The sequence below is a fragment of the Talpa europaea genome (genome assembly GCF_964194135.1).
Source record: "Talpa europaea genome assembly, chromosome: 8".
Classification (NCBI taxonomy): domain Eukaryota; kingdom Metazoa; phylum Chordata; class Mammalia; order Eulipotyphla; family Talpidae; genus Talpa; species Talpa europaea.
In genome coordinates, this window is record NC_140075.1 from 117,460,298 (window position 1) to 117,484,619 (window position 24,322).

The following is a 24,322-nucleotide window of genomic DNA, read 5'->3' on the forward strand; positions in this document are numbered from 1 at the left end:
CCCCTTCTAGAAGGAAAAAGCTTAGTCATGACTGTCCGTCCCTTTGCAAAGCTTCTAGTCTCTGAAGAAGGGCGTTTCCGAATGCTTCCCGGTAGGCAGGGCTGAGGGTATCCAACAAGGAGTAGACTGTTTCATGGTAGGGAGTCTGTAAATGATCGTCCACCTGGTCAAAAGCATGACCGACCACCTACAAGAGACACCAGCAGTGAAGTGAAGAATTAATAGAAAGCAAAACCCAACATTTATGTGACTCCTTCTCTAATGACAACTTCTCAACCAACAGTACTGGCATCTTAAAATTACCTTTCCTATTTAAGCAGTTTGTAACAGAGACTGAGAGCGGCAAAATGCTCTTTAGAATTCTTTTCTCAAAATTTAAAAGGTCTGATTTACCTACCTGATCCTAAGGAAGCAGAACATAAAGAATTTTAAAGGCCCACAAAAACACGCCCTCATTTTCACAATCTATAACGTGCTTCTGCTTAATTCCACCTATACTGAGGGTGGAGGCACTAAGACAGATAACATACTGTTAGAACATATTTGTGTCTTTCATTTGGACTCTTTTGATAAAGAATTCTAGAAATTGCTTATCACTTTACTTTTGGCTTTATAACTAGTATGTTACTTATCTAATAGGGAAACGAATGCTTCCCTTAGCCACGTAAGAGGGCACAGTATTCTGCGTGTTTCCCCCTTTATGACAGCCAAAGCTTTTCTCCTGAACAAGATTACACTCTCTGTCATGCTTGACCAGCACAGTATGAAGCGCAATCAGTTTTTGTTGATAAGGTTAAAGCGACATAGCCTACATTCTATGACACTGTTTAAGCCACAGTTGACACATTTCATAGAAGACACAGATGAAAAAGAGTGGTGCTGTTGCTGTTTTTAATGCAAAGCAGACACCGACCCCAAGGAAGGTGAGTCACACCTCTTCAGAACCCCACTTTTGACCATGCATCACAAAGTTCCACTCGGGCCCTTCCATCCCCGCTGGGCTCTGTTCTTCCCGGTGGACAGAGGTCACAGGGGTCATGGCTTACCTATGGTTTTGATTTCCAGTTCCTGACAGGGCAGCTACTCAGAAAATATTAATTGAATCAGACTGAAAAAACAAATATTTAACTACCTACCATCCAGATCTTTCTGGATAATTTTATTCATAGAATTATCCCTCTTATCCTGGCTAGCTTTTTATCCTTCAGATTTTATAGATTAAGTGGCTAGAATTCAGAGAGGGTGGCTGACTCAGCCAAGATGATTAAAATTTCACCATTCAGATTTCTGACCCATCGAACCCTTTTTCACCACAACCACTTCTGCTCAGTGTGGGAGAGAATTAATTTCCCCTGGGGCTTTTATCTCAACTTTCCATTTGCCTATTTTTATTTAAGATCTACTTCCAAAGATTTCAAGCTTATAGTACAAATTTAGGGATTTAGCCAAAAGCGAGCTCAGGTGCCACTCTCCCAGCCAAGCAGCTCTCCCTGTCGTTGTCGTGAGGGCTGGAGAGGCAGAGATGGGCCTGCAGCGTCTCCGCTGAGGTAATCCTCTCACCTCCATGCAAGCTGAATCCAGCGACCAGCCCCGTCCTTCTTGAACAGTACGAGGTTATCCTACTTCAGATACTGAGCAACTTTTGGGGACCAACATATGCAAACAAGTCAGAAATCTGTGACCAAGACTAAAGATCTGCTAACTGTAAAGTACCACCAAAGTGTGGAGTTTCTTCTGTCTGCTTCTTTGCTCACTGGGCCAAAAGCACCACCTGCTCTCAGAGAGTGCTTTCTACTACTGTGAACTCGGGATTATGATTAAAGCCACTGCCTTGGAGCGCTCACAGGCAGTAATGAGGCACTTGGAATAAAGAGCCAATGGAAATTGGAGGCAGGGTGCTCTGCTGTGACTTGACTCTGATCTAACACTAGAGAACCGAGGCATCAAGTATGTTGCTTTAGCAGAAGAAACATTTCAAGGGAATGAGAATGATCCTGTTACCAACTCACTGTCAGCACAGCCAGTGCAGAGTGCGCCTCATTTTGGTGGGCATATTCTGTTACAGACAAGAGAGTAATTTGGGGGGTGATGATCAAAACAAAAGAACACTCTGCAAGTCAAAAATTTTTTACTTCCAAAAAATGCTCCTTTTCCACATTGGCTGAAAGGTTCCAGCATTAACAAAATTCTAGGAAAAAGGTTTTCCTTCAAAAAAATTCTGGGTGCTACTGAGTGCTGAATGCTCTCTGACCACCCTTTCCAGGCCCCTCCCCAGAACCCCTCTGGATAAAGTGGCCAAAAGTAACTATTTTTTTTCCTAAGAAGACTTACCCTGAGCCCTGCCTCAGTGAGCTCCAGGCAGTACCTGGCCCGCTCTCTTGTCTCCACGTTGATGTAGGCCACGTCGTCTGCACAGCGCAGGGTCTTAGAGACGAACATGTCGTTCACGGCGAAGAGAACGTCATTCACCACGGCTTCCGCTTCCAGCCTCATGTCTTTCACGTCAGTTCCTTCAAAACCATTAAGCTCTGACTCGTCTTCAAGTCCTGACATACTGCTGAGCTCCATGTGATTACAGTCGGTTTCCATTCTGCAAAAAGGTAGAGGCAGAGCTTGATAGATAGACCCTCCAAAATGAATCAGAGTAGCCGTGCCTTAGCAGCGTGTGAAACAGAAGGGAACAACTTTTAGATCTTCACAGCAAAATTGCAACGACACATTTTCAACAAAGGGATCTCTTCTACTTCCCCTAGATGGATAAATTAGATATTCGAAACAATGTCTCAGTAGAAATCCTGGTACTTACTTCTTCTTCTTTTTTTTTTTTTAATGTGAAAGCTAACATCAAGTGTTTATTTAAAAACTTACTTCTTCTTAACTAATTATTTTTCTAGGGTATTTAGAACTGGAATTGCTCAAAGTATATGTTCCCTTTACATAGATGGGGCCAATTCACCCTCCCCAAAAAGGCTGTTCAGCCAGTCCTCGCTAAACCTTGATGACAGGTTCCAGGAACACCGACTTTAAGAGAAACCTGATTAAGGGTCTCCATTAACAGTCACTTACAGGGTGTTTTTTTCTCTCAACTTTGTATTGATACAATGAACATTCACACTGCAGTGATACCAGAGGGGGAATGCACTCCTAACCACTTGCTAATCTTTTCTAATATATTTGCCAATTAGAAAGGCAAAGAATGTTTTATTGTTTGCATATAATCCCTTGATTAAATACCTTTTGCACATTTTCAGGTATTTTTAGTTCCAAGATCACATAGCTATAAAAACCAGAAACAGAACTGCACCCGCCATCTGAGACCAGATTTCTGGTCGTTAACCACTCCAGCACACTGCCTCTCTGAGACGCCTCTCATGACTTCTGGATTTGGGGTTTTGTTTATAGTCTTTCCCATCCTGTGATTACATTTAAAAAAAAAAAAAAAAAACCAAAACACCAAAAACCAAATTGTCTTCTCTATCGTAATTCTCTATACCCCATCTCCCGCCTTGATTCATTCACTTACACAGCATAGCTTTCCTTTCCAGATGGCTAGCCTGCTATCCCAACACTGAAACGACTCATCTTTTTGCCATGTATTTGAACTGGCCCAAGCACGATAATCTGAAGAAATTATTCCTTGTGATAACTTGATTCAATATCACTGCGAGGCTGCCAGGTAGTTCTAGATTCTCTTCTGTGACTGGGTGGTAATGAGTAATGTTAAAATTCAAAATATATGAATGAGACAAGTTAATGAATATGAGATTGCTTCAGAGTGTAAAGTGGGCCTTTCAGAACACATTATGCTTTCTTTTTCACCTTTGGGCTTTAAAAGTTAAGATTTCATTTCTCTGATATAAATTAAGAATTCACTGTCTTGAGTGTAGTATGGCTCCCCAACCTGTAATTTATTTATATCATTTACCTATTATCTCACAAATTCCACCTTTTCTCCTCACATTACTAACTCGTGCCCTATTTGTATGATGTTTAAAATCCTCTAAGTGGTTTTCAAACTTCACCGTGGACTCCAGAGAAACGGGATCAAAATCTGGGAAATTCTAGTGCACAGCCATTGCAGAAGATTATGAGCAAACATCTTAATGAGCCAGAATTCTTCCAGCTACATGTTATTTGCACACTATCAAAATCAAAACTATTTACTGAAAGCAATTTATGATAAACTAGAAAGCTATTTCGAAGAATTATAGAGGAAATGTACAAGTAATTTATTTTCCCAATCCTATTTCAACGTATGTGTTGAGTCTTTTAACTTGTCTCCTATAGCACTTTATAGAATTAGTTACTACCAACAATACACGTTAAATGTAAATTTACCAATTATTACCAGAGCAATTTGTCAGATAATTGACATTTACTATTTTTTTTTTAAAGATTTTTTTTTTTAAAGATTTATTTATTTATTTATACAAGCACCGGGTACAGTCAGAAGCGCAGGAGGGTGAGAGAATTCACCAGAGCCAGAGCAGGGAACAGAACAGGCAGACTGACTGGAATACACTGCTGAGGGGAGCAGCAGGCGCAGCAGGAGAGGTCTGTCGCGCCAAGTGGGTCCCTCCCTGGGGCCGGGGATCGAACCGGCACTGCAGAGCCTGCAGGCAGCTTTGCAGCCCAGCGCTCAACCACTGCGCCACCAGGGGAGGCCCTATTTTTAAAAAAATATTTATTTATTTATGCATACAAGAGCCGGGGTACAGGCCAGAGGTGTGGGGAGTGAGCGGATTCACCAGGGATAAAGTGGGGACCAGAACAGGCAGACTGACTGCAATACACTGCTGAGGGGAGTAGCGGGCGAGTCAGGAGAGGTCTGCTGTGCCATGTGGGTTGCTCCCTGGCCAGCCGGGGGAAAGAACTTGGCCAGCGGACTGAACTCGTGCTGCAGAGGCTGTCAACAGATTCATAGGTTGCATCTTAACCCCCTGCACCACCAGGGAGGCCCTAATTGACATCTACTATGGTCTTACTGTAGAGGAAAGTGAAAATATTCAATTTTCTGAAAATTCCTGCTTTACTCCGAAAATAATCATTATATTCCTTAATATGACATTTGGTGTTATTTATAAGAAATGAACACTTTTGGGCCTCCCCTGGTGGCGCAGCGGTTGAGTGCTGGACTGCGGGGCTGCCCGCAGCCTCTGCAGCACCAGTTCAATCCCTGGCCACTGGCGAGGGTCCCACATGGCGCACAGACCTCTCCTGCCGCATCCGCTGCTCCCCTCATCAGTGTGTTTTGTCAGTCTCCCTGTTCTGTTCCTCGCTCTGGCTCTGGTGAATTCTCTCACCCTCCCGCGCTTCTGTCTGTACCCAGTGCTTGTATAAATAAATAAATCTTTAAAAAAAGAAAAGAACACATTTTTTGTAATGTTAATTTTGAATATTTTGCAATGTGACTGTCCTCTATAATCTCAACATCAAGAATATCAAAGGTCTTTATTTGTTCAAGTAAACTACTAAGTGCTCAATTACAGGTGATAGAAATAATCATTACCACACAAAAAAGGTGTTTATGTGAGAAAGCTTAATAATATATAAAAAATTTAAAGAGGGCCTCCCTGGTGGCCTAGGGGTTAAGTCTCACTACTATGGCCTGAGTTTGATCCCCGGACAGTGAGCTGACCCACATGGCGCAGCAGACCTGTCTCGCTCGCTGCTCCCCTCAGCAGTGGATTTCAGTAGATCCACTTGTTTTGCTCCCTGCTGTCTCTGGTGAACACCCTCACCTCCCGCACTTTGGGCCTGCACCCCAACTCCTGTATGCATAAGTAAAGCTTAAAAATTTTTTTTAAAGAGCCTAATTCATTGCAATGAGAACCTCAATGATGGAGATAGATGAAGGATAGAATACTAGAGACAGGGCCTCTCCTGGTTGTGCAGGCAGTTGAGCGCCACGCTGTGAAGCTGTCTGCAGCCTCTGCAGCGCTGGTTCGATCCCGGCTGGCTGGCGAGGGTCCCACATGGTGCAGCAGACCTCTCCTGCCTCGCCCATTGCTCCCCTCAGCAGTGTTATTTCGTCAGTCTGCCTATTCTTTTCCCCGCTCTGTCTCTGGTGAATCCTCACACCCTCCCGCACATCTGGCCTATACCCTGATTCTTGTATAAATCTAATAAAATAAATAAATAAATCTTGTATAAAATAAATAAATCTAAAAAAAAAAAAAAAGGAATACTAGAGACAAATCCTCATAGGTCAGTAAAGCAGGTTAGCAAGCATTTTGTCATAATCATCACCATGGGGCAGGACAGGATAGACACTTTTCCTAAGACTATGGACCATTAGATTTTTTTCTGAATTGTTTTTGAATGGTGCTTTTAATACAGACATGTTCAGAAGTGTCACAGAACATTTTAAGTTACCATTTTAAGGTATTATGGTAACACTTCCCCCTTCTTAGCAGCACCAAGATTTTCAACGGAAACCATAATGCCCCCTTACTCTATTGAGTAAAGTAGGGAATTGGTTACTGGGTGAGATGGACCCCTTCCCCATAACACATGGCCATAAACTAATCAATTCATGGACTTTCATGTGATCACTTTAATTCAGAATTGCTCAGAGCACACAGCTGCAATGGTCCCTGGTAGCCATCCTGATATGGGGAAAGCAGTTGAGGACGATGCTGACTATGGGAAAAGAACAGGGCCAAGAGAGTCACATAAATGGCACCAGAGCCCGGGAGGCTGCCCAGCCTTTGTAATTTTCAGTTATTGAAGCCAATAAATTCCATTATTTTACTGGCAACAAAAAGCATCTACCTAACTTAGGAACCTACTCCAATGAACAAAGATTGATCTAGCTTCTCATCAGCTTACAGAAGTAGAGAGGCTAACACTGGAACCCTGATCATATTGCTGTAGAAACTGCTTAATAAAAGAGAAGAATTTGGGGCTTCAAGGCAGAATGTTTCCTTGTCTTTTTGAGTTTCTGGGGCCATCAACGTGACCCCTTTTTTCTGACTCTTTGACACTTGTACCCCGCTTCCAAAGGCTCTTGTGATTATAGTGGGTCCCCCGGATAATCTGGGATATTGTCCCCAAGCAAGGTCTTTAATCACATCTGCAGTTCCTTTTGTCATATAAGGACGGTAACACACCAAGTTACTGCAGATTAGGACATGGGCATCTTTGAGGGTCCACTATCTGCCTGCCAGGGCCGCTATCTTATCAGCAGCGATTAGTTTACTTGTAACAAGCACACTGGCTGGGAAAAGTACAGAGCAGGGCAGTAGACATGGTCTCCTGAAAGGAGGCCTGGTGTACCTGCCAAGCTCACTGCCTTTGAAAAGGTGCATTGTCACTCCAGATGGCAGCAGGATCTACTGGGCATGGGTGTGTCAACGAAAGGCACTACTGAGAGCCTGGCAGGGCTTATAAACCGTCTCGAATCAAAGGCTATGTTCTGATTCTAGATGTTTTGATGCTCAGGTGGTAACTGGTCTTTCCAACCAGGTCCTCTCAAGTCTGAATACAGAGCCAAATAATATGAAGCCAGTTAGCCAGGACCTGCCTAACCTTTTTACTGAGGTTCCCCACCAGAAGGTACCTTAGACTTGTGGCCAGTTTTTGGACTTCAGCAGCCCCACTTTGGGCAGAACCTGCTTGACTAGGCATTTGGCCATGAGGGAATGGGTAATTGTGGGAGTTTTGCTGAGAATCCATTATTTGAAATCCTTTCTTCTCTCTCTACACACCAATTCTATTAAAATCTTTTACATTAAGAGTCTGCTTCCTCTGCCTCTGCACATATGGATGGCTGGACCCCTTTTACAGAATGCATCCCTTAATAGTTTGGGGCTCCTGGGTACCCAAGTTGCACACTAACACAATTCTTTTATTTTGCAATCTTTCAAAGAGTTTCTTAAACAAATATCAGAATCCACATAATCAAATATATCCAGCACTTTTTTTTTTTTAAAAGATTTATTTATACAAGCACTGGGTACAGTCAGAAGTGCGGGAGGGTGAGAGAATTCACCAGAGCCAGAGGGGAGAGCAGAGCAGGCAGACTGACATGGTACACTGCTGAGGGGAGCAGCGGGCGGCAGGAGAGGTCCGCTCGCCATGTGGGACCCTCACCCAGCTGCCGGAGTTCACCGGGGATCGAACTGGCGCTGCAGAGGCTGTGGGCAGCTTTGCAACCCAGTGCTCAACCAATGCGCCACCGGGCAGGCCCTATATCCAGCACTTTTCTAAGCCTGAGAATACTAATTGCCTACTGGTAGCTTGCAGTCTAATTTAGGAGCTTACATGTTGGAGGAGATAATCAAGAGGATGTGCCCCCAGGCAACCCTCAAGCTGGATCCAAGCAACTGGAGCCTCCTCATCCAGCCCTTGCTTGGAATTTTACTGTTCCCAAACTGGAAGGTGCTCCAAGCACACACACAGCCTTCAGAGTAAGGTGTTGGTCAGACCATCTGAACAACACACATGAACAAGTTAAGTCAAGGCCTCTGTACAGACTTTGGTGGGTGTGGAAACTGCTCCTCTGGCGGCAGCCCTACACAAGCCTCAGGGGGCTGTCCTCTGGTTCACTGAAAATGCTATCTACACTCCCACCTGGAGTGATGATCCTCTTCTCAGTTCATTCCTTGCCTTTCTTGGGGGAGGAGGGTAGTCTCCAATTACACCTGGAAAACTGCTGAGGTTGCTATCCAACAATAAGACAGGCAAACGAAATATGTACACAAATATTAAAGCCATGCACATGCATTATAATTATAACCTCAGCGATGTCATAATAGTGAGCGGCAGATAATTAGAGAAAATGACATGTCTTGGTCCCACTACAAACTTACCAGTCAATTTGTATGATCTGGGGCAGGTGATGTAACTTAATTGGGCACATGGTTTTCTTATTTATAAAATAAGAGGAAATGGCCAGGAAATTCTTTATTGCTCTTGAGGGTTCTTTAGATAATGCTTCTACAACCCTAGGATTCCATTTGTCTCTGACAGAACATTTGAGTGAAGAATATTTGCAACAAAAATATGTAAGGGTTGTACTGCTGTAGCCCAAGGAATTTGAAAAGCTGTAAATTCTAGGTGATAGGTTTGAAGATATAAAATGACTAGGCAGAGGCAGGAGCTGAGAGCAAGGTAGGTTAGTACTGAGGAAGACCTCTAAGTCTTTTATAGATCTCCCCACTTCAGTTATGATATTGTTCTTTGTTAAGAGTTAAGGTAATTACTGATAGCTCACCTGTTGGTATGTTTTTGGGGGCTCATGGAACTAGTTCTCAAGATAGTGATTAGATCCTTTGTCCTCTACTGCTTCACCTTTTTTTTTTTTTTTAACATTTATTTATACAAAGAACCAGCGTACAGGCCAAAGGTGTGGGGGGTGAGAGGATTCACCAGAGACAGAGTGGGGAATAGAACAGGCAGACTGACTGAAACACACTGCTGCGGGGAGTAGCTGGGGAGACAGGAGAGGTCTGCTGTGCCTCGTGGTTATCTCGCTGGCTGGCCAGGATCGAACCCAGGCTGCAGAGGCTGCGGACAGCTTCACAGCGCTGTGCTCAACTGCCTGCGCCAACAGGGAGGCCCCCTGCTTCACATTTTTATTCTTAATTTTTTAGGGCAAAAAGAAAACATTGTAATAAGACAAGAACCTTTAGTTAGCAACATTTAGAATCTGGGCAAAGCTAAAGGTAGTTTAACTCTGGTTTTCTGTAATATAACATTTCATCTGTTTTCAGCTCTGAGATCAATGTTTATTTTGAAATAAAAATTCTTAAATCAGAAACATTTGATGCATTACAGATATAAAGTATTTGTAATTCAATACAAAAGGCTAATTTTTCCATTTATACACTCAGTCATAAATTTTTTCTGATACCACTTTCATCGAGGGACACCTATAAATGACCCAGTAATAACAAATTAAGCCAAAAGAACTTGGCGTGCTTTTGTTGACTAAGGAGGGAAGCGAAGAAACTGTTAATTTGAGAAGTCTTTTAAACTGTATATAAGCAGCAACATGACAACCTGTAAAGAGCCTTTCCTTCAAATCCAGAAATTATAAGTGAGACTCTAAGAAGTCTCCTGAAAACTTAAAAAATAATTCTAGGAACTAGAAAGGGAGCACACAATCTGCCACCCCTAAAATATGTCTCTTTGGCATAAGTTAGATTATTTCATAGGGCAGGCTTTGAAGGCTGGGTGGAAGCTGCCATTTTGTAAGAGACAATCACAAGTGCTGAGGAAAATTCCCCTTTATAAGCACTTCTTGCTCCTGTAACTAGAAGACCCAAGCTCTTAAGTCTTATCAAAGGAGAAGGTAGCAGTTGAAACCCAGCTCGCTGGGTCTCCATGGTGGTGTAGCGGGTTGAGTGCAGCACTGTGAAGCTGCCCACAGCCTCTGCAGCACAGGTTCGATTCCTGGCCGGCCAGGGAGATTCTCACATGGTGCAGCAGACCTCTCCTGCCTCATCTGCTGCTCCCCTCAGCAGTGTCTTCAGTCCATCTGCCTGTTCTGCAACCCGCTCTGTCTCTGGTGAATTCTCTCACCCTCCCATACCTCTAGCCTGTACCCCCATACTTGTATAAATAAATAATCTTAAAAAAAAAATCCCAGCTAGCTGACCTTCCCCTTCCCCAACATCTTTAAGGTGGTGAACGAAACCACTTTCAATTACTGACTTAACTGGGTTTCGCTCATGCACACATGCTATCCGAACACACAGAAGTGCTCTGGGAACTCCCCTCCTCGGCCTTGCAGGCAAGCCAGCAAAAGATTTTCAGTAATTTTTTAAAAATCCACTGATTTATCATTTGTTTACAATAGTTTGTATTTGCATGAATGAATATATAACATTAATATCAGTTACCGAGGTGGTACAATTCCTAAAATGTGGGTGTAATGTTTTATTGACTTCTACTTAAAACACTGTTGAGATCATAGTACTTTAAGATCACTGTCTAATTTTAATTTACGGTTCTCATGACATCAAGCACAGCGAAGGGGGATCATTATGTTAAATGTAACTTTACAGCAGGAAATGACCTATAAATCTAAGAGACATTTGATTCCTTTTTAGCATTTTTTGCATATATGTATAGATTAAGTCTATACACACACTCATACAACACTCTCATGTTATATGAGCATATAAGCATTTTAACTTTATTGACAAAAAATTAGTAAAAAATGAGATATTTTAATTTTTTATTTTTATATAATTTAATAAACAACATTTGAAATGTTACTGCTTATGTCTGAATTTTTTGTTTGTGTTTCTGTCCCTCTGAGTCATTGGTCTTCGAGATATTTTAATTTAAAAGTACATTTAAAGCCACCAATCTGTATCTGAAATTAACTGTAGCACATGAATGTTAATACTGAACTGTTCACTATTTAAATTACAAGTGGACAGTATTTTTGTTTTGCATGCAATTACTTGGTATTATTTAAGAGATTGTTATTTTTAGTATTGTACTGTCAAAGTATCTCAATTTAAATTTCATTGCTTTATTATCTCAAAGGCATTTTGACTTTTATACAAAAATATTTAGAACTAAAAAGATACATGTTTAAACTAGCTATTTATGTTAAGAGACTTTGCTATAAGATGTAAATAACTCGCACAGCAATACAGCATGTTATATACAAGATACACAGAAAAATAAACCACTATTACGATAATTTCCAAGGGGAAAATCAGAATTATCCAATAGCTTCCAAAGACTAAATTCTTTAAGACTAAAAATTGTAGTCATTTGTATTGTTTCTTATTTTGTTGTTAAAAAAATGATAGTTTTTATGGCCTCCCTGGTGGCGCAGGCAGTTGAGCGCAGCGATGTAAAGCTGTCCGCAGCCTCTGCAGTGCCGGTTCGATCCCTGCTGGCCTCGGAGATATCCACATGGTGGGACAGACCTCTCCTGTCTCGCCCACTGCTCCCCTCAGCAGTGTATTTCAGTCAGTCTGCCTGTTCTGTTCCTCACTCTGTCTCTGGTGAATCCTCTTACCCTCCCGCACATCCGACCTGTACCCGGTTCTTGTATAAATAAATAAATCTTTTGGGGAAAAAAAAGGTAGTTTTTAACAACATAGTTTTCAGTGTCATCATTTTGGTCTGCCTAATTCCTCATGGGAAAGATACCTCCTTTGGCTCCTCCTAAAATGCTATCAATGATCTGGTTTACAATACAGCTTTCTGAAGAAAGATAAATACTTTTTTGCCCTACCTAATCCTCCCAGAATTTGAAAACTTAGTTAAGTATTCTCATTTCATGACAATAAAAATCTGGCTTATTTGTACAGATATTACTTTTAAAATCTGATGACAAGCAGTAAAACCGACTGAAAGCAACTACGCCACTAATGTTAATGTTCATACACAGGAAACTGATCATTCATTAAAACTAGATTTGTGGGGCCTCCCCTGGCGGCGTGGGCAGTCGAGCACAGCGCTGTGAAGCTGTCCACAGCCTCTGCAGTGCCGGTTCAATCCCGGCCAGCCGGCGAGGGTCCCACATGGCACAGCAGACCTCTCCTGTCTCGGCCACTGCTCCCCTCAGCAGTGTATTTTGTCAGTCTGCCTGTCCTGTTCCCCACTATGTCTCTGGTGAATCCTCTTACCCTCCCACGCATCTGGCCTGTACCCCAGTTCTTGTATGGATAAATAAATCTTAAAAAAAAAACAAAAACAAAACTAGATTTGTGTAGTCTATCATCATATGTCTGATAGAAATGGGGGTAATTATAGGAAGAATAATTATGCTTATATCTTTGTAAATGTGGATGCTAAGAGTCTTTGAGGGTTTTTTTTTTAAACCTGCAAGGTGGACTGGACACTAAATTCTTCTAGCTTCCTTAGTATAGCTGGATTCCTGGTTATGCCTACATCATTGTGTGAGCAATCAGAAATTTAGCAGTGGGTCACAGCTTTAAATCTACATCTACATCACAAAATAAAGCATAAAACAGATTACAAGCTTTGCAAGGGTGCTCATTACCTACCCGTGTCAACCCAATGAAATTGCCAGGCTTAAAAAAATATTTTTTTCTTCTTGGGTAGGCACTGCATGGAGGGAATACACAACCAAACATTTATCTAAAATCAGAGGGAGGGCCTCCCCGGTGGCATAGCGAGTTGAGCGCACCGCTGTGAAGCTGTCCACAGGCTCTGCAGCGCGGGTTCGATTCCTGGACGGCTAGGGAGATACCCACATGGCGTGGCAGACCTCTGCTGTCTTGCTTGCTGCTCCCCTCAGCAGTGTTTTTGGTCCATCTGCCTGTTCTGCTCCCCGCTCTGTCCCTGCTGAATTCTCTCGCCCTCCCATGCCTCTGGCCTGTACCCCAGTTCTTGTACAGATAAATCTTTTTAAAAAAAAGATAAAATCAGAGGGAATATAACGGAAACTGTCACAAAAGCAATAGCTATCTCCCAATTATTCCTTTGCGTGGGTTGTACTGGGCAAGAGAACAGCTCTCATATTCTGGCTTAACAGGTAGTGTTCCTGCACAAATACCTCTAGCTGTACTTAGGTAGACACCTCTGGAGAGGTAAACAGAGCTAGACAAAACCCAGACACTGGCTGAATGGTTAAACCCAGACACTGCCCACTGACACCCCACTGTTCTTTCTCCTCTTCAACTGGCTGCTTTTGGGCACTGCTTCCTGGTTTAGAGCTATTCTCCATTTTGGACTCAGCCTTTTAGTTGCTGTAAGAATTTTTATCATTATAAAACTTTGTCTTCTCAGTTTAACTTTTCATTATAAGGTCACTACTGGAATAATGCTCTCTCAGAGCTTTGAAATGGCTACTAAGATTTATGAAATGTCACTTAAGGAAGGAGCTTCCAGAAAACAGAAAAGATGCCTGCCCTGAAAATGAACTTGAACTTAACACTCTTGTTGCCCAAATGTGACCTAAAGGCCCACATAGAAACCGCTTCCCTCTGTGTGGGACATGACCTACAGAAATGTGTCTTCTGATGACATGTTCCACGACATGTCAGACATGAGCTTTTCTGAGAAGAAAACAAACCCACCAAGCATATTAAACAGAAAGATCTCGGTCAAAAGCAAGAAATGTGAAAATCAGACCTAAGTCAAACCTTTAAAAGTAGGATTATGATGGTGGAAATCTGTTTACTGTTCATTTGTACTGAGCCAAACAGCAATTCTTGCAGAAACTGCTGAATATCCAACAGGAGATCAGGCCCCTTGATTCCAAAGACTGCTGATGTGCACTTTTGCAAGAGGACAGAAGCGGTAACCGATTATGTATAGCCAAGAACAGTTTAAGCCTGTCAACAATTCATTCTTTTCTTGAATCATTTACTTAAGTTGCTGCTTCTTTTTCCAGTAAAAACACCCTCAGGGCACACCTGAGGTCTCTACTTGGAAGTATGTGTCCTGAACTGCAATTCTTCATTCCAAACAAATGCCTGGCTTTGGTTTTCCATTTGCTGGTTAATGGCTCCTTATACCAGCAGACATAAATTATTTGTGAACTGGCTCTCACTCCATCTGTTGGTATAATTTTTGGACTATGTGATATGTTTTGGGTGGACTCATGAATCTGGTTATCAAGATATTGATGTAAGTTCTTTATTTTCTACGTCTTTAGTAGACTATTTTATTTCATCACACATTTAAAGTATCAAAGATCTGGAAAAGATAGAAATCTGCCTTGTCCCTGCTGACAGAAGAATGAGCAGAGGACAGTCATATATAGGGTATGACAAAAGATAGTTCCAGTTTTCAAGAGTAGTATACAGCTTCGAAATTGTTACTTTGAAGGAATGTTTGACTTTTGCTTTGATATTGCAACAATCAGGTGAGGGCTAGAACACACTATCTTTTATTTATATCCCATATCACAATCTGGAAATACTCTCCATATGAACAAGTGGCCAGCTTGGTGCAGCAGTTAAAGGGCTCTTGAAACAGACAGACTGGCGCTAGGGTCTCAGCTATGCCACTTAGATACTACTCTGTGGCTTGGAGGACTATTTAAGTCTCTCTAGTCACACAGTCTTCCTTCTCTAAAACAAGTGAACAGTCGCATCTATCTTAAAGGCAGACTGAGAACTAAATGAGTGAGAGCATTAGCAAGGTGCCAGGCACACAGTAAGCTCAAGAAAAATCCCTGCAAATTATTACTTATAAAGCGTAAAGTATTTAGAAATATCTTAAACGAAGAGTTGATTCTGGAACTCACCTGACTACAGTTTGCCACACTGTAGGGGGGTGGTGATGGGCTGTGGCTGCTGCTTTGTGTTCTCTCAGAACCATGAGACAAGGAACTGAGCGCACATTCCTGTGAGCTCAGGTGCAAACCTTTAAAAAAGGTCAATAATATGTCACCGGTTTTTCTTTTATTTCACATGTTAACATGGATTTCCTTGAAGGATGATTATTTTGACATGACCCATGCAGCTTCTGGTATTCAGCTTCTAACCTGTCACTTCAAATCCTTTTGCAGAATTTTAAAGAAATTGACAACATTTGACTGGTAATTATCTTCACCTTTCTCAGTTGATGTTAGGTGTTAGCATTTTGTGATGGCACTGTCTTTGATGAAACACAACAATAGCACTGCGATTTGGATGAACTCACACATTATTTGAGCTAAAAGGATAATGACAGGCCCTGAACCTTAACATTTACACCAAGTTCTAGAAAACATAAACATGCAAGGCAACACACTTAACATGTTGAAGGGAGTATGTTGTTATAAAATCTTCCAGCTTTTATTTTCCTTTCCTAGTATGTGAAATTTCAGTCTGTTTATGGACAGCCTGAATGCAATTCCACATTCCAAAGGAAATCATTTGACTTGGAAGAAGTCGACTGTACCCATCTGTTAAAAGTACAGTTCAAATTTCCCAATTTGCTCTGTTTCAGATGAGAGCCTACCTTTTCACACCACCTTTGCTCATGCTCCTATGATGGCAAGTAGTAGTATTCACAAGGATGTGGTCTTGCCTTCAAAGTAGATCCAGAATCTGCTTCTCACCATCTCGCTGCTCCCACTCTGGTCCAAATCACAGTTCTCTTTTGCCTGGATCACTGCAATATCTTCCTAACTGGTCTTGCTGTTTTTCCCTTTTCCCTCCCACCCGAATTCATTCTCAACCTAGCAGTTTGCAAGATCCTGCAAAAACTTAGGCCAGATGATGTCACACCCCTTCTCAAACACATTCATCCACCCAGAGTAAAAGCCAAAGTGGACTGTGGGACCCTGTGGGACAACTCCCCGATCTCCTGCCTCTGGTCTCCACTCCTCTTTCCTTTACTTCCTCCACACGTTCCTTGAACTCACCAAGCATGCTCTTGCCAGAGGGTGTTCACTTTCTGTCCCCTTGCCTGGAAAACAATTTCTTCCAGGCATTCAAGCGCGTTGCTCCACAGCTTTCTCCAAAGTATCTGCTAAAATGTCACGCAGAGGACTTCCTTATGCCTCTCTACAAAAGTGGCAGATCTTGCCCCTCTCCATTTCCTTAATACCCTTTGATTCTACAGCACTTAACTCGGAAGACATGTGAGTAGATTATTGCTTGTTTCCCCTCCAGTAATTAAAATGTAAGGTCCATGAGGGCAGGGACTGAAGCTGTCCCTTGCTGTATCCTCAGTACCTAACTGTCTCTGGCACATAGCTGGCAATCGATCAATATTGAGTGGATAAAGAAATGCACCTTTCACTCTAGAATGTAAGCTCCCAGAAGGTTCCACCGAATTCTTCCTTGTTTTCACATCACCAATCGTGGAGCCCTTCATTTAATAGACCTGTAGGTAATTCTGAAAGGATGAAAAGCAAGGGAGTTCTAGAGAATGCTTGGGCGAAGTCTACAAAGACAGAGGATCACTAACAACCCAAGCAACTAACTACACAGACTGGCGAGTGCCCGTGCTCTAAAATGAAGAGGGGGTAGCGGTATACGGAACCGGGTCTTTCTCCCTCTGTCAACATTTCTGGGCTGAGTTAGTAGTTCCAGGTTGACAGCTGTCGACCCATAAATGACACGACCCTGCAATGATCGTCTGAATTTACCAGCCTTCATTCAACCGTGCGCATCAGGGCTCTGCTGGGGCTCACTCCCTACGCCTTTTCTAAGCTTCCAACCACCCTTGGTGATAAGGTCTCAGGAACCCGCTCACTCTTGGCAAAGGCTCAGAGAGGGCAGTGGCCGGTTTCAGGCGGCTCGGCTCCTAGGTGTCAGCGGCAGGATCCGAACCCAGGACCTCCGGCTTCCCGGCCAGCGAACACCGCACCCGGGCCTCTCGAGGCGGACTGAGTCAAGAGCCGGCTCCGCCGCTGCAAGAGTTGCCCGCTCCGAGGCAGACATCCGCCGGCGCAGACGCCCAGACAGCGCAGGGAGTCAGTCCACGTCTGGGGCTGCGGGGGCCCAGCAGGGCTCGGGGGACGCCCCTCCGCCGCCAGAGCCTCGGAAGCTCCCGCGGCCGGTCGCCAGGGACGCGCGCCCGGGACGGAGCCGAGCCCTGGAAGCGGGGAGCCGCCAGCCGGAGCCGCCAGGGGAGCTCGGGAACAATACCGGCCAGGGGCGGGGACCACGGCGCCGACTGTGGGCTCGGGGGCTCCCGGAGGGCGGCCGGGCGGCTGCAGCCCCGCGCACGCCCCCGCGCCCGTTTCCGGGGTCGGCGGTGACCCGGACGGCGCAGGCCGGACCCGCCCCCAGACCCCGCGCCACCCGCGCCGCGGGCGCCTTCCTTCCGCCGGGCGCCCCTCACGGCCCGGCCCGCGCGCCGCGTCCAGCGCGGACCGGCCACCGCTCGCTCGCCGGCCCCGGGCCCGGCCCAGCCGCCCGCCCGCCCGGGGTCCGCTCACCTGCGCGCGCCCCGCGTCCTCCCGGCGCTCCCGCCCGCGGCGTCTGGCTCGCCCCGCGGCCCCGCCCCCGCGCCGCCCCGCCCCTCAGAGCCGGAACTGCTCCCTTCCGGGTCCTGCTCCCGCCTCCGTCGACTCCAATGTGGCGTCACTTCCGCCCGCGCCCGGCGGCGCGCCAGGAGTCTGGTCTCGCGAGCGCGCTCGGAGCGTCCCCGAGGCGGGAGCGCGCCCCGCGGATGACAACAAATTGGTCGCGCGGCGGCGGTGGGAGCGCCCGACTCAGCCCCGGCCTCGGGGCCCGCCGCCGCCCCTCGCGCTCGCCCGCGCGCCGCCCGCGAGCGCCCTCGGGCTCCCCGGAAGGCCCCGCGCCGGGGGCGTCGGGGGTCCTCGCGCCGGGCCCCCGGCAGGGCGAGCGCGAGCTGCGATGGGGTCGCCCTGAGGGGCGCCGGCGCCGGGGGAGCGTGGAGGGGCCGCCCCGGGCTTAGGCCCGTCGCCGCCGCCCGCCGCCCGCCGCAGCGGGAGCCTGGGCCCGAGGCCGGAGCCGCCGCCGCCCGCCGCCCCAGCCGGCCCGGCCGGCCGCACTCATCATGCCGTGGCCGTTCTCAGAGTCCATCAAGAAGAGGGCCTGCCGGTACCTCCTGCAGCGGTACCTGGGCCACTTTCTGCAGGAGAAGCTGAGCTTGGAGCAGCTCAGCCTGGACCTGTACCAGGGCACCGGCTCCCTCGCCCAGGTCCCCCTGGACAAATGGGTAAGAGCCGCCGGCCGCCGGGACCGCTCTCCCCAGCGCGACCTGGACGATTGTCACCCCGATGGGTGGCGCTCAGCTCTTCCCTGGGAAGTGTTGAGGTCCGAGCGGGGCAGGACTCAGAGAAATGTGCCCAAGGATCGATTGATAGTGAGTTTGTGCCCCCAATCACGTGTCCCAGAAACTTAAGAGGGACGCCATTGAGGCAGGGGGGTGTCTGAAGGAGGAGGTGACGGGGCAGTCCCTGGCGGTGGGAGGGGCCGTGGGGTTCTGTGGCAAACAAACCCTATTTCCTGGGATGACACTCCGATAAAATTAAGGGCGAGAAGGGCTTTTGGAGGCGGTAAGCCTTTATTTTGGGCAGGCTCCATGCCCACCACCTGCTAGGTTCAGCTTTGGCCGTGGGGAGAATCAGGTGGAGGCCTCTGTCGGCTTGCCCGCTCTTGCTTCGGGGTGTGTTTACAAGGCTAGTTGGTGTTTGCCAGCCTGTGAATGGTGGTGTGGCCTCGTCGTGCTGCTGAGTTGTGCCTGTTGATTCACGTGACCGATCTCAAAGGCAGGTGTTGCAAAAGCGCTGAAGCTGCAATTTTCAGACATTTTAAAACCTGCTTTCTACTTGTCATCCAGAAGCTGTGAGCTGACTCGTGTGTCTTACAGGTGCTTCATGTATATTTCAGCTCCTCTCATGCCGTTGTACTTGCGTTTGTATGTTCAAAGCTTTGCGTTTTAATGAAAGCATATTCAGCCTTGATTTTAACAAGAATGGAGTGGCTTCCCACCTTCCCGCACCCCTTTAGTTTTTTCATTAGTTTGCTGCTTACAGCTTGAATCCGTTGTACCAGTTTGGAGTTTGACTATTCTAAAAGCAGTCCTACCCGTAGTTTACATTTAGGAAAATCATAATAAATATAGGTAACTCTCTTAACGTAAGTTTACACAATGATAGGAAACCTTCCTCCTAGCCCCCCATGAAGCAGTGTGACAAGCTTAAGTGGTTTTTTTTCCCTTTTATGTGAAAGTATTTTAACAGAGTATTCACTTCCTTAGCTATAGAAACCTGAAAAGCTTGAATTATGGTCCCACCTTATTATGATCCTTATGTTAATTTGTAACACTGTGGATAATCACATAATGTTACCAGCATGTAGATAACAAACTAGGGAGAATACTTGAGACAGTGGAAGGAGCCCTGGTTTGACTCCAGTGGGTTGCAGAAAGACCCACTCTCACACTTAGGTAGTCCCTGTTGTCATAGGCAGCCAAATGACATTGGACAGTAATTCATTTGAGCATAGTAAACATCTGTGGAGTATACACTCCATGCTAGACACTGTCTGGGTAGAATTCTTACCAGAAGATTGGGATTCTCATGGATATTTTTGATTTACTGAAGTAAACTGCTGAGGGGAGCAGCAAGCGAGACAGGAGAGGTCAACTGCGCCATATGTGGGTTAGCCCCCTGCCTGGGGATTGAACTCAGGACTCAGAGGTGAGATCGCTGAGACTTAACTCCTAGGCCACCAGGGAGGCCCCTCTGATGGACAGTTTTGAATTCAAGGATCCATAATTCCATACTTTTGGTACAGTTATGAATAGATTATCTTGAGGGAGACAGGTTAGACATTAATTATTGTCTCTTGTGGGTTGAATAACTTTATGCATTACTTTTGGATGACTTCACATTAACACTCTAAATTAGGTATTTTCCATTTTCAGATGGAGTTAAAAATTTGCCCCATATCTCACAACCAGCAAGTGGTACAGAGAGAATTAAAACATGTCTCATTTCCAAACCCATTGTTTTCTCATTAATCACATGGTTTAACGCCAAGGAAAGGACAGCTAATGTTAACTGATCATCTGTATTTTAGGCACTGTGCTCAGCACTCTCATTTGTGTGGTTTTACTGACTCCTCATGGGCAATCAGAGGGTGATATTTGAAGTTTACAGTTTGATTTCAGGATTGTTGGCAGAATAATTTGGCTAGACTTCCATCCCCTTGAAGATAAGCCGCATGCCCAACCAAAGCCGTGATGTCAAATAAAACATCCAGTTAGCATTTGCTGGTGTTAATTTACTTATTTATTATTAAGTGTGCTGTGTTAATGACAAAGATAAATCTTGATGTGACAGCTAGATGTAACTATCCAAAGTTCTGATTCCAGTTTCACTTTCTTTTGATCCTTGATTTTTACAGCTTTCACTACTGAAAAAAGATACAAATATTCATAGATCCAAATGGAAGACTGCATGGATCACTGGGAACATTACTGTTGCAGTTCTCAACCATCAAGTGTGCTGAGATCCTGTTGAAATTGACTGTGACATCCCTCCTGTGATCTCAAGCAGTTATTCTTGCTAGTTAGCTATAAGGCGTTGCATCTATATGTGTATGTATATACATAAATACACACACACATGTAGATTTATTTTATTTATTTTTAAAAGATTTATTTATGCATACAAGAACTGGGATACAGGCCAGAGGTGTAGGGGGTGAGAGGATTCACCAGAGACAGAATGGGGAACAGAACAGGCAGACTGACTGAAATACACTGCTGACTGGAGCAGTGGGTGAGACAGGAGAGGTCTGCTGCGCCACGTGGATATTTCCCTGGCCGGCCGGGATTGAACCCGCACTGCACAGGCTGTGTGGACAGCTTCACAGCACTGTGCTCAACCCGCTGCGCCACCAGGGTACACCCTCTCAGGGGATGCGCTATCACTCACTATTAAAGTGATACTTTTTCTTTGAACAGATAGTTTTGTTTTTTGGAATATACCTGTTAGGTAGCATGTACTGGTGGTAGCCATCTGTTATCGTATAAATGATTGGCATTTGAAACTCCTTATGTAGAAGGAAATTGCTGTCATCTTTTAGTTCAAACCATAAATGCTTGAACATAAGAAAATCCAGGAAATCGGAAAGTTATTCTCACTTTCTGTTAACAAAGATCCTACTTTTTAAAGGTCTGTTTTTCTTCCATAGAAAGTGTCCTCGAGTGTTAGCATGTTGAAATGAGCATCCAGCCAAGGGTTCTACTCTTTATTCTTCCCTATTATGGGACTACGTAATCTTTTCTTTGTACCAGTCTGTAGGGATGGCCAGACTAAGAGTGCCAGTGCCCATTTGTGTATTAAATATTAGTACAATTCTTAAATCTAACAATGTGAAAATTTACATAGAATGTCTAGTTTTCTTTTCACATCCCTAGAGGCCACCTGTTATACTCACTGAAGTATGTTTATACACTGCACTTTGGAGATTACTACCTTAAAGTGGCTTGAGGAGGTAGCGAGCCAGTAGAAGCAAGGGAATGGGAGCCATTCCACAACTGGATTGGACTCTTACTCGTTCATGAATTCTTTTACCCTTGAAGTGGTCAGAAATGCAAAGTGTTGAAAGAAGGAAATTCTATTTTGGTAGGAAGTTGGACTTGATGACTCATTCTTTTCTTTTTAAATTTACGTTTTTTTCTTCTAAGTGGAGCTTTTTCATTAATTGATTCAATATGTGTATTGAACCATTAGCATTTGCCACTATGAGGGACTGGGGCATGTAAATGTGAAATCGACAACATGAAGACTTTTCTTATAGAAGTTCAGTCTGTCCATCACAATAGATGTTAGTTAATGATTTGTTATATTGAACCTTTTATTTTCAATTTAATAATGTTCATTGCCTAGTTGCTAGTGCTATACTGGTATATGTAATAAAAATAAATAGTGATCTTCAGTTTCTAAATGCTGTAAAAGAGATTAGTGCTGTCTTTTCTTTTTCTATCATATACATGAAACATTGATGATGATTGAAAGCAAAATGTCCTTAAACAGAAGGAAAACTCTAAGGTAATTGACTCTTGTTTGCTGAGCAGCTCAGGTGGCTCTGGAATTATTGAATCACATAGATATTCTTAGTAGCGTCATAAGGAAATGTTGCCTGAGTAGATAATGGGGAGTTATTTGGCCAAGTAGATTGAAAATTTGTCCTGCTAATACATACTGTAGTAGATCTTGGGGTTTCAGAATGAGTGAATTTCTAAGTACCTTCCAATACAGGATATAGGAGATTTTGCCCACCTGCATATAACACTGTATATAGGTGTGACCCATTTAAACATCTTATACTGGGGGATATATTATATTGCATGATAGTTTAAATTCCTGAACTGTTGACTCTAAAGCTATTTTCTTAACGTTCACCATATTATTTATTATGATACATTGTGGACTTTGAAAAATATTTGAGTTTTTGCCTGCTTTTGTTGCGCTGTCCTGTTGGCTTTCTACATACTTGTCTCTCTGGTACTTGTAGCTCTTTTGATTTGCCTCCTATACCTGTTCCCTTTTTTATACTTTACTTTGCCGGTTCCTCTTTCTCAGCCCCTTTCTTTAACATAATTCTACCCATTCCTTTGGTTGTGGCTCTCGCTTCACTCCCTGGCTTCATTTACCAGTGCCCCCTCTCTCTCCACCCACATGGCCTTCTGCCTTCAGGACCAGGGTATCCAGCTGCTTCCTGTTCAATAGTCAGCGTGCCCTACCTGTCTACCTAACTGTACTCTGGGGAATGGAATTCCTCCTCTTCCCCTAACCTGCTGCTTCTCCAGGTTTCTCTTTCTCAATAAAGGGCATGCTATCTGGCAACTGCCCAGGCCAGCAGCCTGGCTATCATTCTTTCCTTTCTTTACCCCCTAATATATAACAAAGATTCATCTACTTCTAACTGTCCTCAGTGTCTTTGTCTTTGCCAAGCCAATTTCTCTACCTTCTTTTACTTGTAACATACAAGAGCTGGGTTTAGTCCAGAGGTGTGGGGGGTGAGAGGATTCACCAGAGACAGAGTGGGGAGCAGAACAGGCAGACTGACTGAAATACACTGCTGAGGGGAGCAGCGGGCGAGTCAGGAGAGGTCTGCTGCACCAACCGGGAAAGTGCTCCCTGGCCGGCCGGGGAATCGAACTCTCGTTGGAGAGGCTGCAGACAGCTTCACAGGTTGCATCTTTGCAGGTTGCATCTTTACCCCTTGCACCACCAGGGAGGCCCTGTAACAACCTTCTTGCCTGAGTGTTGCTTTCCTCCAATAAATGCTCTCCCTGGCAGGGGGAGTTGCCACTAACAAATTCTAACTTGCCATGGTGTCCTTGCTTAAAATCCTTCAGTGGCTTCACATTACCCTTGAGTTAAATTTTATACTCTGTAACGTGATTTTATACTCTGTAACGTGAATTATAGTTGACTCTTGACAAACATGGGGGTTTGGGATGCCAGTCCTCCTCCCTAGTTGAAAAATCCATGTATAGCTGTTATTGTTTAGTGGTGAGATGAATTGCAGGGAGATGATTAGCATCACACAGCACAGAGACTTGCAGCCGGTGAGCTCACTGCAATAGCAACCTGAGGTGGCTACGAAATTATTCCAGTAGTAACTTTAACTTTAGGCAGTTATGATTGCATGTTTGTTAACATCTCTGTGGCGAACAGTGCTGTGTGCAATCTGTAAATGTGTGCGTAAACTTTGTTAAATTTTAACTATATAATGTGTGTGTGTTTTATGGTAGTAAATGATAAAATGGACCATTATCTACTACATATATTTTATGCAACGATGACAAATCTTTGCGCTTTTTTAAATAGTTGTAGACAACATAGTTTTGTCTGATTTTTCCACAAATCTCCAGAATTTTTCCAATATATTTGTTAAAAAAATCTACCTTTAAGTGGACTCACACTGTTCAAACCCTTGTTGTTCAAGGGGCA

General features: G+C 44.4%; 2 protein-coding genes across 3 annotated transcripts in view; one reads left to right on the forward strand and one right to left on the reverse strand.

Moving 5' to 3' along the window:
- Positions 1-25: 25 nt before the first annotated feature.
- On the reverse strand, positions 26-2,592 carry GSKIP (GSK3B interacting protein; the record flags this gene model as incomplete). The annotated part of the gene is made up of 2 exons (XM_084240591.1): positions 2,332-2,592; positions 26-187 (listed from the first exon to the last, which is right to left on the reverse strand). The coding sequence occupies exons 1-2, from the start codon at positions 2,587-2,589 to the stop codon at positions 26-28; spliced, it is 420 nt and encodes a 139-aa protein (XP_084096717.1). The 5' UTR covers positions 2,590-2,592.
- Positions 2,593-18,402: 15,810 nt separating this feature from the next.
- ATG2B (autophagy related 2B) overlaps positions 18,403-24,322 on the forward strand; it is a gene marked incomplete at both ends in the record, with an annotated part of 59,463 nt that continues 53,543 nt past the window's right edge. For both annotated transcript variants that reach the window (XM_084239791.1, XM_084239792.1), the window contains one exon: positions 18,403-18,564. In XM_084239791.1, the coding sequence (XP_084095917.1) occupies positions 18,403-18,564 (162 nt within the window). The remainder of the gene's footprint in view (positions 18,565-24,322) is intronic.